The 25,116-nt window shown below is 36.0% G+C and overlaps 1 protein-coding gene across 1 annotated transcript in view; it reads left to right on the top strand.

The window, feature by feature from the left end:
* LOC138382480 (phospholipid-transporting ATPase IB-like) overlaps positions 1 to 24,740 on the top strand; it is a 105,652-nt gene extending 80,912 nt beyond the window's left edge. The window contains exons 29-34 of the mRNA XM_069466960.1: positions 2,063 to 2,141; positions 7,961 to 8,022; positions 12,628 to 12,684; positions 15,306 to 15,413; positions 20,844 to 20,932; positions 24,638 to 24,740. Coding sequence (XP_069323061.1) covers positions 2,063 to 2,141; positions 7,961 to 8,022; positions 12,628 to 12,684; positions 15,306 to 15,413; positions 20,844 to 20,932; positions 24,638 to 24,740 — 498 coding nt within the window. The remainder of the gene's footprint in view (positions 1 to 2,062; positions 2,142 to 7,960; positions 8,023 to 12,627; positions 12,685 to 15,305; positions 15,414 to 20,843; positions 20,933 to 24,637) is intronic.
* The last annotated feature ends 376 nt before the right edge of the window (positions 24,741 to 25,116 follow it).

Raw genomic sequence — 25,116 nt, 5'->3', positions numbered from 1 at the left:
TCACATTATTATCTGTTATCAATTTCTTTCTGCCCGAAAGACTTCCTTTAACATTTCCTATAGTGCAGATCTGCTGGCGATGAAGTCTTTCAGCTCTTGCATGTATGAAAAAGTCTTCATTTCACCTTCATTTTGAAGACTTATTTTTGCTTGGTATGAAATTATAGACTGTTAGCTTATTTCATTTAGTATTTTCCATTGTCTTCTTGTTTGCATTGTTTTGATGTGAAACTGCTGTTATCGTCTTTATGTCTCTTTAAGTAGTGTGTCTTTTTTCCCTCTGACTGCTTTTAAGAATTTCTTCTTTATTACTGCATGTGAGCATTTCATTCTGATGTGTCTTGTTTCTTCATGTTTCTTATGCTTTTTGAATCTGTGGGTTTATAGGAGTAGGATCAGCAAACTATGACCTACAGGCCAAATCCAGTCCTCTGCCTGTTTTTATAAAGAAAGTTTCAATGGAACATAGCCATGCTTATTTATTTACAATTATCTATGGCTGTTTTATGCCACAATAGCAAAGCCGAATGGTTGCAACAGAGATTATGAGACCCTCAAAGCCTAAAATACTTACTACCTGGTTTACAGTATATGTCAAATTTGAAAAACTGTCAGACGTTACTTCTTCAAATTTATTTTTCTAGCCTTTCATCTCCTGTGCTTCCAGTTACACATAAGTCACTTGGCATTGTACAAAACCTTTTTGAAGCTATATGTTTGTTTTAGCAGTTTTTCTTTCTTTCAGTATTTCATTTGGGGTATTCTTTTGTCACTTTGTCTTCAAATTTATTTCTGCACTATCTGCCATTAATTTTCTCTTCTCCAATGTTGAATCTTCCATTAATCCCATTCAGTATATTTATTATCTCACACATTGTAGTTTTTGATCCCTAGAATTTCTATCTGAACACTTTTTATACCTCCCATGTTTCTACTTAACTTTGAGCACACAGAATACAGCTATGATAATTTTTTCTCCCTTCTTGTCTTCAAATTCTAATGTCTCTGTTCGTTCTGGGTTGGATTTGATTGATTTATTTACTTCCTTATTTTGGGTAGCATTTTCCTGCTCCTTTGTTTGTCTGGTAATTCTGGACTGGATGCCTGATACATGAATTTTACCTAGGTAAGTGCTGGATATTTTTTTATTCCTGTAAATGTTCTTAATTTTTTCTCTGGGACCCAAGCAAGGTAATTGGAAACAGTTTGATCCTTTTCAGTTTGACTTGTAAGATTTGTTAGACAGGACAGGAGCAGTGCCAAGTCCAGGGATAATTATTGTCCACTATTGAGGTAAGAACTTTCTATATAGCATCTGAACCCAATGTTCCATGAGCCATGAGGGTGTCTAATCTGACATTAATTTTGTTTTTGAACTGGTTGCTTACATTCTTTCCTAAAAATTGCCTTACCCCACGAAATTCTGGGTCACAGGCCAGATAAGTTTTTCCCACATTCTTTTCTAGTTCTTTATTTATAAGTCTCCCTGCCAAGCATGCAAATAACTGATATATTTAAAACTGAAAGAGCAAAGCCTTTTGTTTTTGTTGTTCTATCATCTAACTAATGTGTACCCTTGTTTGATTGAGGCCAGAAATTTTATATTATTGAGATTTCATTTTTGTGCATTATCTGTTAAAAATTATTTTGACCAGAGTCAGGGTGTAAATGTAAAGGATCAGAAAATACCATATAAAGTATGATATGAAATTACATTTAAAGTGCTATAATTCAAAAATTAAAAATATTTTCATCTTTTTAAAAAATTACTTCTGGTTCTGTTTCACTGGATAATTTAAGACTTCATAATTTTTGTAACAAATATGTTATACTTCAGTTCTATACATTTATATTTAATAAATTTATTTTTAGAATAATATTCTATAGTTTCACAGTCATTTCTTGTAAAAGTAGAATTTTAAAAATAGAATTTTTTCAATCTCCAGGAAAACATTTTAGCTTTGTAGCTGTTTTATACACAGCAAATATACTTCACAGTATCACATATTTTTAGATTTAGATCAAAATACCATCTTGACTTTCTTGCTTTGTTTTCTTTTAGGAGTTTTGGATTCAATGTGTAAATGGTGTGGTCCACTCATTCATTATCTTCTGGCTTTCCAAAAAAATGCTGGAGAAGGGTAATGGCTTTATTGTTTCAAATATTCAGCAAGGAGTATGTTATTCTCGCTAGAGTTAATGTTTTGTGTGTGTGTCTTTCCACAAAAAGAGCTTGAGGACACAAAAATAGAACTTAGAAAAAAATAAAATATTCACGTAAATCTTATATTAGGCATTCCTCTGGCTAACAGATTGCAGTCTGAACAAGTAACAGCTGACCTTTAGAACCCATCCTCTTTGCCTCTAACATGTCTAAATTGAGAACTAGTGCTTTTATTGTTAATCTCTAATATTTGAGTCAAGAATTCTGATGGAAAACACAACATTTCCAAAGAATTGTAGATAACCATTATAAATATGTTCAAAGAACTAAAAAAAAATCATGCTTGAAGGTGTGAAGGTATGAAGACAATGACTTACTAAATAGAGATTAATAAGTAGATAGAAATTCAAATAAAGAGCCAAATGAAAATTCTGGAGTTGAAAGATGTAATAACCAAAATGGAAAATTTGTTAGATGGGCTCATCAGTAGATTTGAACTAGAAGAAAGAATTACTGAAATTTAAATTAGATTAATAGAGGGTATGCAATCTAAAGAACAGAGCAAAAATAGGATGAAGAAAAATGACCAGAGCCTCCGAGAAATGTGAGAAACCTTTAAACACATCAATGTAAGCACAATGGGAGTACCAGTACAAGAGGAGAAAATAATGGAGTAGAAAAAATATTCAAGGAAATAATAGCTGAAAAATTCCCAAACTAGCTGAAAAACATTACACATCCAGGAAGATCAAAGAACTCCAAGTAAGATACATGCAGAGAGATCCACAATTACACATTGTAGTAAAAATGTTGAAAGCAGCAAAATAAAAATGACTCATGATGTACAAGGGAGCTCCAATAAGAGTAACAGCTGACTTCTTATCAGAGAAAATGGAAGCTGGAAGGCAGTGAGATGACAAATTTAAAGTTCTGAGATTTAAAAAAAAAAAAAAAAGTCAATCAAAAATTGATTGGTATGCCCAGAAAAACAATCCTTAAAAAATGAAGGCAAAATAAGGCCAGGTATGGTGGTGCATGCCTGTAGCCTCAGCTACCTGGAAGGCTGAGGTGAGAGGATCGCACAAGTCCAGGAGTTCAAGGCCAGCCTGGGCAACATAGCAAGACCTCACCTCTATTTAAGAAAAAAGTGAAGCCAAAATAAAGAAATTCCAAAATAAACAAAACATGATAGAATTTATTTTTGGAAGACCCACTTTTCATATAATACTGAAGGTAAAGGACATCTGTGAAAACCCACAGTTAACATCATGCTTATGGTGAAAAATTGAAAGTTTCACTCTCAAAATCAGGAACAAAATAACAAATGTTATTTCTACCATTTCTATTTACCATTGTGCTGGAGGTTCTAGTTATTACAATTAGGCAAGAAAATGGAATTTTCCAGGTTAGAAAGGAAGAAGGAAAATGATCTCTATTTGCATATGACATAATTTTTTATATATAAAAAACTAAAGAATTTACTAAAATACTGTCAGAACTAATAAGTTACTAATAAATCAAGCAAGGTTTCAGGGCATAAGATCAATATACAAAAATAAATTTTATTTCTACACAAGAGAAATATGCTAAAAATGAAATTGAATCAAAATGAATGAAATACTGAGGAATAAATTTAACTATCTTTGTTCTCTTTTTGGTTATTTTTAGTTTCTTTTCCCATGTTTTTAAGTTCACTGATGTTTTATTTAGTGGTGTCTCTGCTGTTAAGCACAATTCAGTAACACTTTCTTTTCATGTGTTACTATTTTTTATTTCTAGAAATTTTATTTGGTTATTCATATCTTTCATTTCTCACCTCATTATGTTCATATTTTTCTTCAAATTCATAAGCATGTTTGTAGTATTTACCTTAAAGATTTCTGCTAATTCTAACATCTCTATTATTTCTGGATTGGCTTCTATTCACAATTTTCTCTTGGTTATGGATAAAATTTTTGCTTTTTTTTGCATGTCATAATTTTATAATGGATGCTATACATTCTAAATTTTATGTTGCTGAATAGTCTTATTGCATATACATTTAAACAATTTGACTTTGTTTTGGCAAGCAGTCAAGTTGCCTGTGGATCAGTCTGATCCTTTCAAAACTTGTTTTTCTTCTTTTGAAGTTGAGTCTAGTGTATCATTTACTCTAGGACAAATTTTGTTCCTTTACTGAGGTTATCCCATTTTGGGTCTCTACTGAATGCTTCATGTATTGAACAAGGTCTTTTCACTTTGCCTTATGGAGACTGGAGCAATTCCTAGCTCTATATTAGATCTCACAATTTTTCAGCTTGCAGTGGTATAGTAATTCGTTTTTCCATGGTGGTTGCTTTTTGCTGGCCTTGTGGAATTCTCAGTACACATAAGCAGATTGGCATTCAGCTAAGGGCTTATGAAGACTCCTCTGTGAATTTCTGGAGGTCATTCTTTGGATAGTTTACATATTCTGTTCTGCAGGTTCCAGCTACTTGGCCTCTCTAAAGTCCAATGTGTCTCACTAACTCAGCAAAAATGAGCTCTCTTTGGGCTCTCCCTCCCTGCACAGTAGTGTAGAAATTGCCTCCAGGTATGAAGCAAGGGCAATGGTAGGACTCAATTTTTTACTCTTTCATGGATCAAAGTTCTGTGCTGCATTTTTCCCAATATCTGAAAAAAAGTTATTTCATATATTTTGTCGAATTTTCTAATTGATTATAGTAGGAGAAAAAGCCCTGTTACTTCTTCATGGGTGGATGCAGACGTCTTGGTCATGCTTAATTTTTGTCTCTTGATCTGTCATGGACTGGAAAGATAAGTGAAAATATTCTACTACTATCATATTTGTTTTCCTTTTTATTTCTCATAATCTGTGATTTAGAAATGTTTATTATTTGTTGCACCAGTACTCCTACCTGTTTCATATTCATTGTAACGTACCATTTGATTTTACAAAGTATCCTTCTTTGTCTTGTTTAATTCTTTTTGGTCTCAATTTCTTTGTAACTAATGTTAACATCATGTCTCATGCTTTTATTAATAATTTGCATTTTCCTTGACCATCTTTTATTTTCAAACTTTACAAATTACTATTTTAGGTGTGTTCATTGTACATAGTATAGACTTTGGTTTTATTTTGAGATTCACTCTGAAATTTATCTTTTAAAAATAGGTTTGTTTGAGACATCTCATGTGACTTTGCATCTCCTGTTGTAATATAGTTTTGTAATCTTGAATTATGAGATTATTTTTTCGTGCTTTTTTGTGTAGCCTTCCAATATTCAGGAAGGTTTGAATTTTTGTTATAAGTTTATATAAAAATCACTCTATTTCTTTAGACAAATCCGTTTGTTTCTTCATATAAATAATGATAAAATTATCATATTTCTCTTCCTTCTTCCTTCACTTTCCCCCAGCATTCCATTATCTTGCACATGGCATACCTTTGTACTGTTAAATATACTTATAATTCCATTTCTTGATTTGTTAGCTTTGAAGGTTCTTTATTGACTTGTGGTTATTACAGATGAGACCATCTGCAAATTTACTCTACTTCTCATCTAAACCACCTGTGCCATAATGTATTATATAAAATCGCATCATTTGCACATTGTATAGGCACATAACAACAACCGGATTGATTATTCTAGCACATTTAGGTTTTTTTCTTTTTTAGTCTTAATTCTACAGTTAAATATATCAAATGCTCTCAACAAGTCTTTTTGTTCCAGCTTCTCCAGTCATTTCTTTGTTGTCTGGTTCTAATAGGATTTTGTTGCAATATTCTCTTGTAAGCATTTTTCATTCGGTAAGTTTTGCTGCTCTTTTCCACTCATTTCCTTTCAAACCATTTAAAAACATAATTTATACGTAAGACATAAATGTATAGTATAATGAATAATAACCGCACAAATCATGAAATAGAACATTCTGCCTCTTATAAAATAGTCTCTTCCTATGGGTGCTGTGCCAGTTTCCTTTATATTGTTCTTCATGGAGTTATGGTTGACCCTTAAACCATGCAGGGGTTATGGGTGCTGGCCCCGTGCAGTCAAAAGTCTGAGTGTAACTTTTGACTTCCCAAGAACTTAACAACTTACCTCCTACTCTTGACCAGAAGCCTCACTGATAACATAAACAGTTGATTAACACAGATTTTGTACGTTATGTGTATTATATACTGTATTCTTACAATAGAATAAGCTAAAGAAAAGAAAATGCTATGAAGAAAATCATAAGGAAAGGAAAATATATTTACTATTCATTAAGTGAAACTGGATCATCATAAAGGTCTTTATCCTTGTTGTCTTTATGGTGAGTAGGCTGAGGAGGAGGAGGAGGAGGAGGAAGAGGGGTTGGTATTGTCGTCCCAGGGGCGGCAGAGCTAGAAGCAAAATCCTCACAGAAGTGGACCTGTACAGTTCAAACCTATGTTGTTCAAGGGGCAGCTGTCCCAGCTATTTGAAAAAGGTGTTTTTAAGGAGTGTATTTTTGCCAGTGTTTTCTGAGTTCTGCTCCCTTATGTCAGTTTGATAGTTACTTTATATCAGAGAACTTTTACCACCACTTACCAAGCACATTTTCTGTGCTCACCTTAACTCCTTGGAAGCCCTAATTTAGTTAGCTTCTGAATCTATGGATTATTTTTGTCTTTTTGTTTCTGTGACATGGATTTTGTGGAGACTTTCTCTGTTTGCATTGTTGATTTTGTATAATATCCAGAAGGAAAGGAATTTCTGTTTCTCACCACTATGCTCATACTAGAAGTTTTCCTTCTGTCCCAGTGTAGCTTATACTTTGTCTCTCTCCTTTGTGGATACATATCTGGACAATATAACCAAATATCACCTTCCGATGTAGTAGTTTTCTTCCCTTTTCTAGTCAATTACAATATTGTTCTCACCTGTATTATATCCCACTCCCAGTAAAATTCACCAAGTTTAGGTCAATACACAATCCAGACCATGATAATCATGCTCCCAGCTAGTCTAACCTGACCCACATATTTATCTGTAGTTTCCTTCAATCAAATGCCCTAAATATTTCCTTTCATGTAGTTTTAGAAAAGGGTATATGCTTTGAGGATTTTAGTGGGTTCTAACTCAGGAGAAAACAAAAATTTATTCTGTTCTGAGCTTCAGGTACATGCGTATACTATCTGAATCAGTATTAGGGTCAGGAATTTGCACTCCAAAATTCCTATATCAACCAGGACCAGAGACCACTAATATATATTTGAGATTTTTTAAAACAGTAAAGAAGATATGAATAAATCACCTTAATCTTGAGATAGTATTGATCCTTCACAGAGGATGAAATTCATAAATTTTATAACAGATTTAGCAATAGTTGAAGAAAATTATGAAATTATATCATAACTTCAAATGATCTGTTAGGCTTATTATTTTAGTAATCCTAGAAAAGAAATAGTGCAAAAATATGATAAAAAAATTCTTAAAATCCCAATCTTGTTACCTAGCATTTCTCATTGGACTGTTCGACTTTCAAGGTAGAAGTTGTGCCAGATGATTTAGATGCATATAAAACTAGGTTTAATAGTTACATTCATGTACTCCTTGTGATATGTTTATTCATTTGTTACTTAATATATCTTTAGAGAGAGTAAAAGATAGAAAAAATGTTACAATTGTGATAGGCAAAGGAAGCGTTGTTGTCATTGTCAGGGAAATTTAGAAATATGACCAATAATGGATAAGTATTTTTTGGTGTCTAGTATGGGTTCCTGTGGTAAAAATAAATTCGATATCTGTCTTTTGGAATCTATAAAGATAAAATGACTTTTTCACTTTTCAGATACTGTCTTACAACATGGTTACACTACAGACTATTTGTTTCTTGGAAATTTCATTTATACGGTAAGATCATCTATGTGCATTAAATCACTTATCCTAGCTTTTAGTATAACAATTCAGGAATTATAAGACAACATCCCATGAACTTGTAGTCTCCCTCACACTTCAAAACCTTTTCCAGGAAGAAACTCTTATCGTGATTGCATATATACATATATATGTTTCTAGAAATGTGAAATGTAGAACTTGTAGAAATATGCAAATGTATGTTACCCACCTCCCCTTTTTTTGATACAAGTAGGGGGATGCTCTTCTGTATCTTGTTTTTTCACTACACAGTGTGCCGTGGTGACCGTTATAAATCAGCCTATAAAGTATCTACTTCATCCTTTCAGGGCTGCTTGTGTGAATAACTCACCATTATTCATTATTATTCAATCTCCTATCAGACGACATTAAAGTTGCTTTTGGCCCTTGGCCATTATGAACAGTGCCACAAAGACTATTCTTTATATGCATGAGTAAATATATCTGTAGTATAAATTTCTATAAGTGTAATTGCTGGATCAGTGAGAATTGTGAATTTTGAAAGATATTATCAAATATTCCTTCAAAGAGGTAGCACAAATTTAGTGATAATAATGTCAGTTTCCCCAAGCGTCCATGGGAAGTGGTCTTATCACACTTTTTGATCCAATAGGTGAAATTATATACTATTGCAGTTTTGCTTTAAGAATGAGCATATCTGCATAAGGTTAACAATCATTTCCATTTCTTTTTCTGAGAAGAACTTGTTGATTTACTTTACCAATTGTTCTATTGAGTTATTGGTGTTTTTCTTATTAATTAAGAGTAATTATTTGTGTGTTAAGGATGTTCTTTTTTTCTCATATTTGTTATAAAATATTTTCCCAGTTTCACATTTTCACTTTTCATGATATTTTTGTCATGTCAATATATATTCTTCATATTGTTTTTTTCTTTTTTCTTTTTAATTATTATGGATACATAATAGTTGTATATCTTTAGAGGGTACATGTGGTGTTTTGATACACGCACACAATGGGAATTAATCAAATCAGGGTAATTGGGGCGTCCATCACCTCAGGCATTTATCATTTCTTTGTGTTACGAACATTCCAATTCCACTCTTTTAATTATTATAAAGTATACCCTAACTTATTGTTGACTATATTCACTTTGTTACACTATCAAATGTTGTTCATTCTATCTAACTAACTATATTTTTGCACCCATTAACCAGCTCTGTTTCATACCCCCGCCTCCCCACTACCCTTCCCAGCCCCTGGTAACCATCATTCTACTGTCTGTCTCTGTGAGATCAATTTTTTTTAATATTTAGCTCCCACATATGAGTGAGAACATGTAAGATTTGTCTTTCTGTGCTTGGCTTATTTCACTTAACATAACGTTCTCCAGTTCCATCCATGTTGTTCCAAATGGTAGGATTTCATTCTTTTTATGGCTATACAATATTCCATTGTATACATGTACCGCAATTTCTTCATCCATTCATCTATTGGTGGACACTTAGGTTGACTCCAAATCTTGGCTATTATGAATAGAGGTAAAATAAACATAGGAGTGCAGATATATTTTCCACATACTGATTTCACCTACTTTGGATATATACCCAGCAGTGGGATTGCTGGGTCATATGGTAGTTCTATTTTCAGTTTTTTGAGGAACCTCCATACTGCTCTCCATAATGGTTGCACTAATTCATATTCCCACCAACAGTGTACGAGGGTTTCCCTTTCTCAGTATCCTCGCCAGCATCCCGTATTGCCTGTCTTTTTTATGAAAGCCATTTTAACTGGGGTGAGATGCTATCTTATTGTAGTTTTGATTTGCATTTCTCTGATAACTAATGAGGTTGAGAATTTTTTCATATACCTGCTGGCCATTTGTATGTCTTCTTTTGAGAAATGTCTATTCAGATCCTATGCCCATTTTTAATTGAATCATTTGATTTTTTTTTCCTGTTGAGTTGCTGGAGCTACTTATATGTTCTAGTTATTAGTCCCTTCCCAGATGGATATTTGCCATTATTTTCTTCCATTCTGTGGGGTGTCTCTTCCCTTTGTTGATTGTTTCCTTTGCTGTGCAGACAATTTTTAGCTTGATGCAGTCCCTTTTTGTCTAATTTTTCTTTGGTTGCCTGGGCTTTGGGGCTATTACTCAAGAAATCATTGCCCAGACCAATGTTCTGAAGCATTTACCTAAATGTTTTCTTTTATAAGTTTCATAGTTTCAGATCTTAGATTTAAGCCTTTAATCCATTTTGATATGATTTTTTATCTTGATGGGAAGATTTTCATTACTACTTCTATCTCATTACTTACTAATGGTTTACTAAGGTTTTGGCTTTCTTCCTAGTTCAATCTTGGTAGGTTGTATGTGTCTAGGAATTTATCCATTTCTTCTAGGTTTTACAATTTATTGGCATATAGTTGCTCACAGTAGTCTCTGACAATCCCTTGGATTTCTGAGTGTCAATTGTAATATCTTCTTTTTCATCTCCAATTTTACTTATTTAGATCCTCTCTCTTTTTTTCTTTGTGTGGCTAAAGGTGTGTCAATTTTGTTTATCTTTTAAAAAACGTTTTGTTTCATTGATCCTCTGTATTTTTGTTTCAATTTAATTTTTTGTATTTTTTGTTTCAATTTCATTTATTTCTTCTCTGATCTTTATTATTTCTTCTACTAATTTGGGGTTTGATTTGCTCTTATTTTTCTAGTTCGTTGAGATGCATCATTAGGTTGTTTATTTGAAACTTTTTACTTTTTTGATGTAGGCACTTACTGCTATAGACTTCCCTCTTATTCCTGCTTTTACTGTATCCCATAGGTTTTGATATGTTGTATTATCATTTTCATTTGTTTCAAGAAATTTTTCAATTTCATTCTTAATCTCTTCATTACCCACTGGTCATTCAGAAGCATATTGTTTAATTTCCATGTGTTTGTATAGTTTCCAATGTTCCTTTTATTATTGATTTCTAGTTTTTTTCCCTTTTGGCCAGAAAAAGTACTTGGAAAGATTTCAATTTAAAAAATTTTTTTAAGATGTTTATTCAAAGTCCAAGGGCTCCTTGGTCAGCAGGTGGTAAATCCTGCCAGGACTGGGTCCTTCCCTTCAGAGCATGTTTCCTTCTGGCCCTGGGTGGATCCAGAAATGCCATCCAGGAACTAAGGCCTGGACTCAGGGGCTTCAGGAGTCTGCTTGGTACTTAATTTTACTGTGGCCGACTACTTCAACACTCAGTGTATCACTTATCGTACTCCCTAAGAACCCACCTTGTGACAAAATCATACTTAACAAGAAACGTTGAAAGCTTTTTCTTTGAGATTGGCAATAAGACAAAGATGCTTATTATTATCACCCCTCTTCAGCACTGCAGAGGAGTTTCTAAACAGTGTGATAAGACAGGAAGATGAAATAAGAAGCACAGTTGTCCCTCCGTATCCATGGGGATTGGCTCCAGGATGCCCGTGGGTATCGAAATCCATGGATGTTCGAGTCCCTATAACCTACACACATCCTCTCATATACTCGAAATCATCTCTAGATTATTTATAACAATTATGTATAATTTACTAATACAATGTAAATGCTATGTAAATAGTTGTTACACAGCTTTATTTAGGGAATAATGACAAGAAAAAAAAATTCTGTACATGTTCAGTACTGATGCAACTAACCATTTCTTTTTCAAATATTTCTGAGCCATGGTTAGTTGCCTGCATGTGGATATGGACCCATGAGTACAGAGGGCTGACTGTATTCACACTCTTTGGAAAGAAAAAAATTGGTTTTTAAATCCTAGATGATATGAGTGTATACATAGAAAATACAAAAAATTCTATAGATAAAATATTATAATTAATAAAAGAAATTGGCAGCTTTTACTGGTACTGATATTTAAAAACCAATTATATTTTAATATATCAGCAAAAAATATTTAGAATATTCAAAAATTTTAATATCATTTTATAGTAGCATCAAACGTGAAAAGCACTTGAATAAATCTAACAAATAATGGTTAAGACTTCTTTGAGAAAAATTATAAAACTTTATTGGAGACATTAAGAACATCTAAATGGATAAATATACCATGTTCAGTGAGAGGAAGACTAAATACTGTAAGAAAGACAACTCTCGTCAGATTGATTTATAGATTTATTGTAATCACAACCAAAAGCTCCAGAGGCTTGATCAGCTAATTCTAAAATATATATAGAGATGCAAAAAGCCAAGAATAGTGAAGACATCTTTAATTTATAGTGGTTTCAATTTATCCTGCTTATCTGTAGTTTCATAAATAACACTTGGATTTCTAGGTAGAATCAGATCTTCTATGCTACTGATACAGAATGCAAATGTAAGAGCTGATGGTATAAGCATTTATTTTAGTCATATGTCAAAGGGTTTGTAAACATGGAGTATTTATTGAAAAACACCATGTTTTCCTCAGCACTAAAACCTAGCGCAACACTTAGCAACATAGTGACATCAGAGTCCACCAGACATGGAGCAGAACTGGGGTGGAAGGTCACGAAAGGAGTGGGGAGACTTGGATTCTAACAGAAACTTTTAATATATTTTTTCCAATCTCTTTCCCCTTCTTATCTCACTTTGCACAGTACGTAGTTGTTACCGTCTGTCTGAAAGCTGGATTGGAAACAATGTCTTGGAATAAAGTGAGTATTCTTTAGGATTTCTCCTCAATCTCATATAGCTGTTTGTATGCTGATCTGATTTACCTTTAAGCTTTAGAAAAATAATAAGTGTTATTTCTGGTCTCCATATTTTACTTTCTTTTGTTTTGCATATTTGAGTGATGATTTAAAGTATCTAATGTCTTTAGGATATTTATTTTTCTGCCTTACATTTGAAATAGATCCAATTTAACATGCCATTAATTGAGACCCTTCATTTACTATTATTATCCAAGTACAGAATTATAACAGGAAATGTAACTAATACAGTAAAAGAAGGAAATACATATTGTCCATACCTTTCAGTGTGAATGATATTGACACTTTGGTTGCTATTCTTTCAGTCTGTGTTGTGTGCATGCGTTTTTTTCCCCCCACAAAAAGAGAATCATAATTTACTTAATATTCTGTAACTTACTTTTTTCCCTTAATTAATCTTTAACATTTTTCCATATCTTTAATTTTTATATCTCATTGAGTGATGGATCACATTTCATCACAAGAATGTTTATTATTTACATTGTTTTTACAATAAATGTTTTAACTTTTGTTATAAATAATACATGACAAATACTCTTATGAACATATGTGTACTTGTGTATTTACAGACATGAGTAATACTTTCTTTAGATTATTATAAAAAGTGGAATGTCTAGTTAAACAGTTTTATTTCTTATGAACTCATCAATAATTTAAGTGAATATGTATACATACATTGATAGCTGTGAATGAGTTGTTTTCCAACTTGTACTAAAAAAGTTTATGAGAAAAAATAAATTTTTATTAGCTTGTCTCCTTGGAAGAATTTTAGCATGTCACATATTTCTTTTCTGATGCAATCAATTTAGAGTTCTGACTGATGCTATCTGCCCAACTGGACATCAACACTAAGTTGGAACTGAGGATTTTTAAACAAAAATATTTTATTAGTAATTCATAAGGCATACTAATTGTAAGCATGGTATTGTATCACATTAATGTGACATAAATATAGAAATAATTATTTTCTATAAAGGAAATGAAACTATTTTTTCCTTTTAATTGTTAAATTCTCTTCAATAAGAGTGTTTCTTAGATCCATGATCACTAATAGTGAATCTCGTTTACTTATTCATATATATTTATTTATTTACTCCAAGTTCAAAGCAGACTTAGCAAAAAGCAGAGGTCTCCATCCTGGCCCAGACACACCAGGCTCGCGCCTTCCAACCCCCAGGGGATTAAGAAGGAGCCAGGGAGAAGTCAAGAAAGGGAAGGGACGCATTCTCACTTTTGCTCTTACGCTACTCTGCCGCGCAGGGATGGTGGACAGGGGTTCCCGTGCTGCTTCCTTGCAGAAGAGGAGGATGCTGGAAATGACTATTTAAGCGCAGGCAATGAGCCCAGGAAGAGAGATAGCAAAATACCTCTCAGAGCAGCACAGTGTCTGGCCACCACCCCCGTGGGGATAGTCCTGACAGAGACTCGTCTGAAAAGACTCCTTGAACCATGCAGACACGCCCAACATTACAGGCAACGCGTGTTGTCGACTACGAGGGAACAGTTATGTGAAAACACGCTGAAGTTTTTGAAAGTTTAAAGTCCCCAGTTTTGAATTGATCCCCTTCTCCAGCATCTCCTGGGGGATCCCAGAGAGAGCCCCCAGTTCTGTTTCCTGTAACCAGAGAGGAATCCTTTGACTAACAGATTACTTGTAAGGAGCTTGGAAAATGGCCTTTGAGGGTGCCTCATAGACACATACCCAGAAATACCTTGAGAAATAGAAAGAGAAATAGCAGATTGGGTTTTTCTCTTAATATTTTTATTGTTCAGACATAATTAATGAGCAGCCTAATAGGATGAAATCATTGTAGCCACTGAGAAATCATCTAGTGTAGCTAATTGCTTTATTGACATATTGGTATATTGATAATAAATAAAAAAATAAATCTGCACCCAGCGTAGCCAGGTTAGGACCAAGGTCTCCTAGGCATTCCCGTAGCATTCCTCTGCTAACACACAGCAACAGATCAGACACACAGAAGTTACCTCCTTAGTATTTACCATTACAGAATTTGGCACGAGCTCCCAGACCTAGACATGGGCGATCATCTTCCAGCCAAAGTCTCTATAGGGCTCCTGTGCATAGTTCCATCAATCTAAGAATCACAGCTTATGTCATTGTTTCAGAGCTACGTATATACACGGGACAAACAGTTACGGTCAAATTTTTCTCTCAATTATTTCTATTCAAACTTTTTTTCCTGAAGAAAGTTTTGTAATAATAAGTAGGCGGAAGCAGGTAGTCTCGTTAAATAACTCATCAATTGTACGAACCATTTCTGATTGACAGTTGACCATTTTCCCTGAAGACACTGAATGCCGCATGGCTTGGACGACCAAGGTGCTGTTGTTTTAGTGGTTTCTTGAGTGCACAGCAAAATATTCTGATAAGAGTGTTAGACAGGAAGTCTCAAATCTCAAGTAATTGAAAGATTATCAGTATCTTCACATAAGAACACGTGGCCTGGACAAACTTATTTTGTTACTTGATAGAGTTAAATAAATTTTTCTTTTAAATAAAAAAGACTGAAGCGTTTCTATGATACTCTTTTTCTCTGCAGTTTAGTCATATGGCAATTTGGGGAAGCATACTCATCTGGCTGGTGTTTCTTGAAAGTTTCTCTTACTTCTGGCCTACCATTCCCGTCGCCCCTGAGATGACACGACAGGTTAGTTGTACTGACCCTGCTGTTCCTGTTGCCCCTGAGATGACATGATAGTTAGTTGTACTGACCATGAACGTGATTTACATTTCTCATGAAAACTTATGTTTAGTAACAATAAAAGCTGATGTTACCTACTTTCAAGATAATTTGGGAAAAAAATACAAAATCAATGCAATGAGAAGTAGCTGCTGATCCAATTAAATTCTGGTGTGGTTATAATAGAGATTGTTGTATCTAAAATCTCATTACTTCAAACTAACTGTATTAGTTACCCTTTCTAAAATTTATATTTTTTTGTGTATAACTGAAAAAAGGTGTAATAATATCTGAATCATTTAAAACAGCTAATATTACAATTATGTTTTTCATGCAGGTGTGCTGCATGCTCAAATTATTTGGTACTTGGTAATGCATGCATGGTAATCAAGAAAAAATTTCTGCCAGATGCATTGGCACATGCTTGTAATCCCTGGCTAATTTTTTCTATGTTTAGTAGAGATGGGGTCTCACTCTTGCTCAGGCTTGTCTCAAACTCCTGACTTCAAACGATCCTCCCACCTTGGTTTCCCAGAGTGCTCGGATGAAGGTGTGAGCCACCGCGCTGGCCTATGAGGGTTCTTGATGGTGGTAATGATCTTATGGGTATAATACATGTCAAAACATATTAAGTTGTTTACTTTAAATATGTACAGTTTATTATATGTCAATTATTCCTTAATAAAACTGTTAACAAAATGAAATTTTAAAATAAGCCTTAATTCATAAATGTGGTAGAACCAGCAATGTAGTAAGGGAATGGTGATACACTGATTTTATTCCCACTTTAGGAGAGAATATTTATATTGTCATAAATTTTATATTAAGTGAGTTTAAAATTTGGTATTCCTGCATGTTTCTGAATGTTTTAAATGTAAGTTGGGTTTTTTAATGAAGGAATACACAGTTTTTTGTGGTTTAGATATTAAATCAAATGTTATTTTTTACTTGATCCTCAGTGAAATGTATATAACGACAAATTAAATTATTCCTTGAAAAGTCTTTTCCCCAATATACCTTCCCATGTACGCATCTAGAGAAAACCATTCTCCATTGAGGGGCCAACAGTAAGTTATTCTAGGCTTAAGCGGCCTGTTTCTGCATCCAGGGTGTTAATGGTATTTATTGTTTCAGTTCTTAAATCTACTCAAATCTAGAAAGAGTGAAAACTAACTCCTTGACACCTGTTTCAAAGACATTCATCTAATCTCTTCTTCTTGTTTGTTTCCACATCTAGTCAATAAAAAGCCTTCTTAGCCTTGGCAGAACTGCTGGGATTGCCAGCAAAGACATACAATGTGTTTACATAGAGAAGCTCTGTTGATTTCATCATGTACACTTCAGAGAAAAGGTTTTCCACCCTGATTTGACACGGCATGCAAGAAATTCCTCATTTCCTTGTCCAGTGTGACATGTAGACCTCCTGAACATAACTCCATCCATGCTGAAGTTACCCAAGTTGGTTTACATTTGTTTTCCATATAAAAGTCAAAGGTCTCAGTAGTCCTGAATCATAATTTTGATTCGAGCTACTTGGGATTGTATTTGAATGACAAGAGGACTCTTGGCTTTGTGAAGTACATTAGAAAGATAGAACTAGTGACGCAGATCCATGCATGGGTGATAGGTCAGGAAGTCAATCTATATTTTAATTTGGGTCAATATTAAAGTTAATAGGTTGAAACAGAAAGGAGAGATGATGTTTTCATCCTCTCTGATTACGCATTAAGGAAATTGGACTCTGGAGCTCATCTGACCCTTTTATTCTGTTGAACTCAGCTGAACACTTCAGGACGTCATGTGTGCTCTCAAGATTTCCTGAGCCTACTCCAGTCAGTCTTCTAGAGGAGTTATAAGGAATAAGTGAGCCAACTGACGAGTAAAGATAAACAAGAGCTGTGGGGGAAGATCACCTGAGTTTATATTTGCTTATTTGATTTGTGGCAAGAAAGTATATAAATGAACCCTCCCAGTGCGATGATTCTGACTGCGGCCTGAGCTGGAATGCAGGTCAAGAGATGTGAAACCACCTGGTGAGAACCGACTTGAGAGTACTGACCGGAACGGGGGAGTTATCCTATCAGAATATTTTACAGACAGGCCTCAGTGCCACACTGGAAGCTGTCTTTATGTAGATCATAACCAGTAGACCTTGTCCAAAATGTGGATAGGGTGGAAATTATCAACATTTTGTAGATAATTGGAGCTAAGGAGATAAGCAATTGGGCAGTTCATATTAGGACTGTCCTGTCTCGCTACTGATGGTTTATCAAGTGTTTCTAATGCAAAAGTAGATGCCTGAAACAAAAGGGAAATGTTGTCTTGACCGGCTTTATTTTTTAATGAATGTCCAACAGCTCTTCCTATGCTTTCTACTAAATATTTTAAAACAAGCATCCTCTTGCTCTCTATACTTTCTAAGTCCTGTTCTTTGCTAAACCACTAAAATCCAGTTTTTGCCTCTATCACTTTTCTAAAATTCCTTTTTCAAAAGTTGCAATTGAACACTTGCAGCAAATCCAACGGGAATTGGACCTCTCAGTTCGAACTGTTTTTCACGTCTTCACCTCCTTATTTTCTTGCGATTTTGGGTATTTTCTTTCTTATCCAACTCCTCTGACTTGTCCTTACTCATCTCAGAATTGCTCTGTAAACACTGGTGTACCGTGTAACTTCTGGTAACATGGATCTCAGCAGAAATGAGTATATATACTAAAAACACATGCTGGATGAAATATTCTATAGTGATTTGGTATGTGTAGGTGATCTCAACATATAAACGATTCCCAAAGCCCCCCCAAATAAAGAGGGGGCTCAGTGCCAGAGTAAGAAACTTGAGCTGACGTTGGCAATCCAGGGTGTGTTAGGTACTGACGTGGGACTGAGAGACAGGGAGCTGGATTCTAACAGTACCTTTGAGGTAGGATGTATGTTTTTGGCATCTGTGAGGGAAATGAGGCTGGAAATGAGGCCACTACAGTAATCCGGGAGCCACAAAGTGTTGTTGCTCCATCTTGAAAGGGGAGAAGAAAAATCATGATTGACTCTGCTCAAAAGCATCAGAAAGCTTGTCACCTGTTTGAGTTCTAGGCTCCAAGTCTCTGTGAGAAATATTAATAGAAACACTGTTCCCCAAGCTTTACCACGCCAGAATCTCAACCTAAGCACTGTACATGCTGCAAGAATCCCAAGCAAATACAATAACACTAAAATTAATCCAGGTTTTGGTGAAATACCCTGGACTCTTCCCAAAAAGTCATTATAAGGCCACCCCCAGGGGCTTTACTTTTCCAGGTACAAAGTGTTCCCACAGAAGAAGAAAACCTGTACTGAAGACAGGAGGATTCTTTAGACAGTCGTCATGTAACATGTAGTAGAAGAATTTATTCCCCAAGAACTGGAGATAAGGAGATAAAAGCCATCTGAAAAATAATTAAAATAATTAAAAAGGAAAAGACACAAACCTAAGTTTAAAAAGCACAAACACTGAGATACCTTTGACAAAGAGCCAAGTGGAGGTTATGTAAATGAAAACACATAGTCAACTAGTGGGGTCCAGCTAAGTCATTTCTCACAGAGAAAGTTATGGCCTTAAATGCATGTGTTAGAAAAGAAGAAAGGCCGAAAAAAATCTATGACTTAAACTTCCAGCTCAAAACTCTAGAAAACTAACAGAGAAGCAAATGTGAGAAAACCAGAAAAAGGAAATAATAAGAGAGCAATGAAATAGGAAACAGTTGCACAGTGGGGAAAATCAATGAAGACCACAGTTGGTTCTTTGAAAAGTCTAATAAAACTGATAAACCTCTAGCAAGATTATTAAGGGAAAAAAGGAAGAGAATAAACACCATTAACAATATCAGACACTGTGGCAGCCATGAGGAGCATCACTAGCTACTGGCCCGAGCTTCCAGCCCCTCTGGACTCAGCCCTGCGTTCACAGGGAGGCTGCTCTCAGACAAGGACTGAGCATGGAGCACTAAGGCAGGTCTCTTATAGGGATACAAACTTCTCCTCTAGTGGGTGAGGACACCCCATAGAACTAGCTAATCATGTCTTGGCACTTTGCTCCAATCCAGGATTCCTCCTACCTGGGCCTTCTGCCATCCCTCTCTCTTTGCACAGGTGTCAGACTAGCAACATGGTCTGAAGGTTTTCTCTCTCCCTCGCCTACTCCCTCCCCCAGTGAATCTCTTGTTCATATGAACCTGTCTTGGTGTCTTCTTCTTGGCTAACCCAAAGTAACACAAATATCAAAAATATAATGAGAGGGCATTACAAACAACTTTCCACAATAAATTAATAAATTTGTGTAAATAGAAAAAATCCCACAAAAATACAAACTGGCAGAGACAGAGACTCTGTGGAGTTTTGGCAGATAATTGGGGGACCCCAGGCACTCAGCTTATTTTCCCCTCAGTTCATTTGGCAAATTCTGGAACAGCATGAGCTAGGAAGCTGAAACATCAGAAGAAACCCTCCAGAGAGCAGACAGAGGATTGAGCAGACTCAGGAGACAAATATTAGAATTTGGGACCTACCAGGAGTATGGCTTCAATGAGCACACTAGGAACTCAGTTGAAAAATAACTCTGGGGAGTTAAAGGCAGTCTAGAGGTCGAGGGAGCCTTACCTAGTCTCAAATCAGTACAGTCCCTGATGTAACTAAAATGATCAGGTAGCCACCAACTAATCTGCTAGGCCAAGGGAAGAGTGAATTATCTCAGGAGAATATAATGGCATACTTGTTTTGAACACAATGCCTAGCAGTTATAGTTGTATTGCTAAGTAATGTAATATTGAACCATCCTTGCATTCCTGGAATAAAAACTATTTGATCAAAATATTTATTTGGTTGGTTGTTTATAGATTATACTATTAAATTAAGAAAGCTGATACAGTCAGCCCTCCATATCTGTGGGTTCCACATTCATGGATTCAAGCAACTGCAGATCAAAAATATTTGGGAAACAAATTCCATAAAGTTCCAAAAAGCAAAACTTGAATTTGCCACATAGCAAGCACTATGTTGAATCCACACAAATGAAGTGATGTGTAGGCATTGTATTAAGTATTATCAGTAATCTAGAATGGGTTTAAAGTATATGAGAGGATGACTGTAAATTATATGCAAATACTGCTCCATTTTATATAAGGGACTTCAGCACTGGGGGATTTTGGTATCTGCAGGCAGGGTAGGGCTAGATACCGAGGGATACCTGTACTACACTTAGGTTTCATGCACCTATGTTGGTTTAGTAGTTCAGTTTTCATGACTGTCTCTGTGTCTTTTCTGGTGTTTTGGTGGAGGGGAGAAAACTGACAGCTGCACTGGTACTCTATATTGACAAACTGAAAGATTCTTCTTTAAATACTCTGTATTTCTGTTTTTTTGTAGGGTGACATGGTCATGGCTTGTCCACACTTCTGGCTGGGTTTTTTCGTAGTCCCTACTGCGTGCCTGATTCAAAATGTAATATGGAAATTGTAAGTTGAAAAATGAAGTGGCAACCAAAAAATATATTGTCGTGTTTACCCATTTCCAATTATACATCTTTCAAATTAAACTGAGTAACACTTTATGAAAATTAAGTGTCATGGGAGTTTCAAAGGAATTAAATGTCCTCTGCTTTTTGCCATTGAAGATTTACCAACAATCTATTTAGAGTGGAAAAAATACAGAATCAAAACTCATGGAAGTGTATATAAAATTTGATGGTAATATTACATAGTTCATGATTTTTTTCTGAAAACAGGTTCATTTCTTCATTCTCTAAAAGCATGACTTGTATAACTTTTGTCTACTTTACAGGAGCCAAAACCTGATGCCTGAGAATCTCAGATTAAAAACTGATAATAAAATAAGCAATAGGAGGAAGATATTCAATAGAAAAACATTCTAACTTTTTAAAAAAATTTAGAGTAAGAATTTCTCAAATATTGTTCTTCCAAAATATTTACATTTTAGATTATAAGATCTCAATTTTTTTTACCAAGTCCAACAGAACTTTAAATTAAGGTGTTAGAAATTTCTGAAATCTCTAAAATTAAAGTACCCATGAAATTATGTTTTTAAAATTACAAATAATTAATTTATAATAATATTTATAATACATATTCTGTAACAAACAACAAAGCTCTAAAATATTATAAATTTCAAACTAATTAATGAACAGAGAAAGACATATACTAGAAGGGATAATATTAATTTTGCTTTTCAATGTCCAATTCTTCCCTAATCTCTCTATATATCAGGGCAAACATAATTACCTGTAGATTCCAAAGTGGAGAACTGAATCTTTCCCAAAGTTTCTCAACAAATACATCAGATTTTCTTTCTTGTCCTCCTCCCCTCCTCTGTCTTTTCTCCCCTCCTCTTCCCTCTCCTGTGTGTGTGTGCGTGTGTGTGTGTGTGTGTGTGTGTTTGCTCGTGCACATGTACACGGTCTTTTCATTCATCCCACTTTCAAGAAGAATTGTCTTGCATAAGAGTTTAAAAAGCCTTTTGGAGAACACTTCATGCTGGTATTAATTTGTCAACCAAAGTTAGCAATGGGAGATGGGGTGAAAGTACTGATAAATTTGTAATATCGGTGTTTATCTGTATTATCCTGAAGGTAGACATGAGGTTTCAGAGGCAGAGACAGATGATTATTACCCAGGACAACAGCCACAATGGTTCCCCTCACCCCAGTCTCTCCCACTTCTTGGGTGATACAATGAGGAATGGACAGAGAGGCCTGCAGGTGCCAAGGTTGACCTGCAGGAGAGGAACTCAAAAAAACATGAACCTGAGAGTCTATGTTGGAGAATGACAGCTGTCCCCTCTCCCTTCCTAATAAAGGAGGGAAACTTTGCTTCCTAATGTTAAATAAATAAATGAATAAATAGATAAATTCATTCTCCTCGGGAAATGAAGGAAGAAGGATCCTGGGTTTGTACCCTTTGGAATGTAAATATGTCTCCAGGTGTGAGACGAATCACACGTCTCTAAGGTTACAATTCGTGGAATATCTTCATGGCTCCAGGTCTCTCCCTCTTTGAAATATAAACACTTCTGTCCTAAGATAAAATTGTTTTCTCTATTTGATAACTTTTGCCACTTGGGGAGAAAAACTTTCTAATTTAAAGAACAACTGTGAACTCAGTTTTGTATCAGTAGATCTGTAATTTTGTTCATTAAAAACAATCATAACCAAAAAATCCCCAAACAAGCCATTTTCCATTATTTGGGCACCTTCAATTTGGCTGCACAGCCAGAAAGGCCTTTACTCAGCACCAGAGCATTCCTGGCCGCAGAGCTGGGGCTGTGGGGAGGCAGAGCTTCTATTGACCTAGAATATGTAGAAGGCTCCCAATTTAAAACAAACCAGAGCACAGTTTTCCATATTAAAATGTGTATTGGTGTTAGATGTCTGTACTTTCTCTACAGCTTTCTTACCATAACACAAAAACCATTCATTTTAGGTAAACCACAAACATGCCCTGTGCCTCTACTTCAGCCGCTCTCCAAAATATTCTCCTTTATTATTCCTGACCTTTCTTTGGGTTGTGATATCCAAAAGTGCCCTGAGCCGACCATACACTTTCATAATGAGTAATCACAAACTTTGGAACCTTTAAAATAAAGTCTGGCTTCTTGTCTCCAAGACCTAAACCATTTTTGGTTAGCTGCTTTTCCTTCCTTTTTGTTTTGTGAAAATACTTCCTGTCAATAATCCCCTGATAAGTCTTGATGGTAGGCAAACCTTGTGATCAATGGTGAGAAGAGCTTGGTAAAGGGTTTATTTGTTTATATTTGTTTATGTTTATATATTTGCTCATTATTTTACTTTAGCCAGAGAGGATTGCAAAAGATAAATACAATGCAAAAAGAGAGACGTCACAGGCCTTAAGTTAAAATATAGATTGCTGATGGAGGGGATGGGAATGGTAGCTTATTTTTTTAGGGAGCAGCTTAGAAAATTCCTTAAATCAAAGCATACCACTTAGATACACTGAATACACAGAGGTGTTTTTCTTCAGTTGTACATTAGCAGTTAGGTTTGTTGTTGTTGTTGTTTTTTTTTTTTTGAGACAGGGTCTTGCTCTGTCACCCAGGCTGGAGTATAGTGGTGTCATCTGTAGCTCACTGCAGCCTCAAACTCCCGGACTCAAGTGATCCTGTCACCTTGGCCTCCCAAAGTGGTAGGATTACAGGCGTGAGCCCCACTGCACCCAGCCACTAGTTCATTTTTTTTACAATGTTATTTTGAGGTGCATGGTATCACCTTCTACCTAAAATGCTCTTCCCCATTCTCTCCTAGTGACTGCCTACCCCCCCCTTAGACCCCAGCTCCAATCCACTTCCTCAGAGCAGCCTTTGCTGATAGCCTCACTCTGCCTTGTGCTGTCACAGCACCACGTGGGTACCCCTCCATTGCACCATCCCCTCCGGGCTTGCTCACTTGTCTGCTTGTCTGTCGTCTGCCTCTCTCTGTGTGTTGGAAGCTTTATGAAAATAGAGATGTCTGTTTTTGCTTTGGCAGCTCAAGAAATATATTTACAGAATGCATGAGTGGATGAATGGTGAATGCCTGAGTGTAGATTTAGACCCCAGTGAAAGGTTGAGCATCCAACTGGGTCACCTTGTACGTTTCAAGTCAGGAGTCTGCAGGCCTGACACCTGAAGTGCTGAGAGTCCACTCTGCCGTTGTAATTGCTATAAGTGGTACCACGAGCCCCCGGGCTCTCTGATCAGAGTAAGGATAAGAGTCAGCACACAGCTGAAGCTCAACTCATGCATCAGGATTCCAAAATAGTGACAATGGCAGAAAAAGCCATATGGAATCATGTCTCAGTCCTATGAATCTTCAACTACACCTGTCTGGCTGGGGTCTGGCAGGCCTACCCTCTGGAGTCAGGGCCCTCCTGCAGCCTAGACACACACCCAGGTCCACGTGTAGGCTTGCATGGGAAGGCTGAAGCGTTTGGGATGGCTGGCTGCTTACATACAGCACCCAGCTCCTCCCTGCACTGCCCTGCGAACAATCTCAGCTACTAGGAAAAGAGTACAGGGAGGAAGAGCACGTTGCTTTGCCTTCCACCTACAGCCAAAGGACACCCAGCTGTCACCTAAGCGGGGAGAAAGGAGTCATTACAGCATGTAAAGCTCATGTATTATGTTCTTTTTGTCTTTCCCTCTGGTTACAGGATTGGAAATACCTACAACAAGACTTTTCTAGAGGAGGTTCGGGAGCTGGAAAGGGTCAAAGTTACACAATTTGATCTTTCTGGAATGTCTGAAAGCAGGTGAGGCCTTTGTTCCTTTTTATCCTGATCGTTGTTAGGAACTCTTGTCCTTTTTCCCACCTTCCCCTCCCAGGCCCTTCCATACTCACCATGATTCCCGGTGGGTCTATTAAGCACATGTCCAACAGGCACCTTGACCTGTTGGACAAGTGCCTCGGGTTAAAAGGCATGGAGTCACTCTCACCTTCTCTCCCTCCTATCCCACACCCGTTGTTCAGAAAATCCTGCACATCCCACCTGCAAAGTAAATTGAGAAGACCACAACTCACGGATTCTACAGTGTTACCAGTGCAGGCCCCTGCTCTCCCCTGGGTTACTGCAGCCGCCTCTGCACCGGCCTCCCGCCCTCCTCCGGTGCCAGAGCCAGAGGGAGGAGGCTT

The sequence above is a fragment of the Eulemur rufifrons genome, chromosome 4 (genome assembly GCF_041146395.1).
Source record: "Eulemur rufifrons isolate Redbay chromosome 4, OSU_ERuf_1, whole genome shotgun sequence".
In the NCBI taxonomy this organism is placed as follows: Eukaryota; Metazoa; Chordata; class Mammalia; order Primates; family Lemuridae; genus Eulemur; species Eulemur rufifrons.
This window is presented reverse-complemented; position numbering and strand designations above follow the sequence as displayed.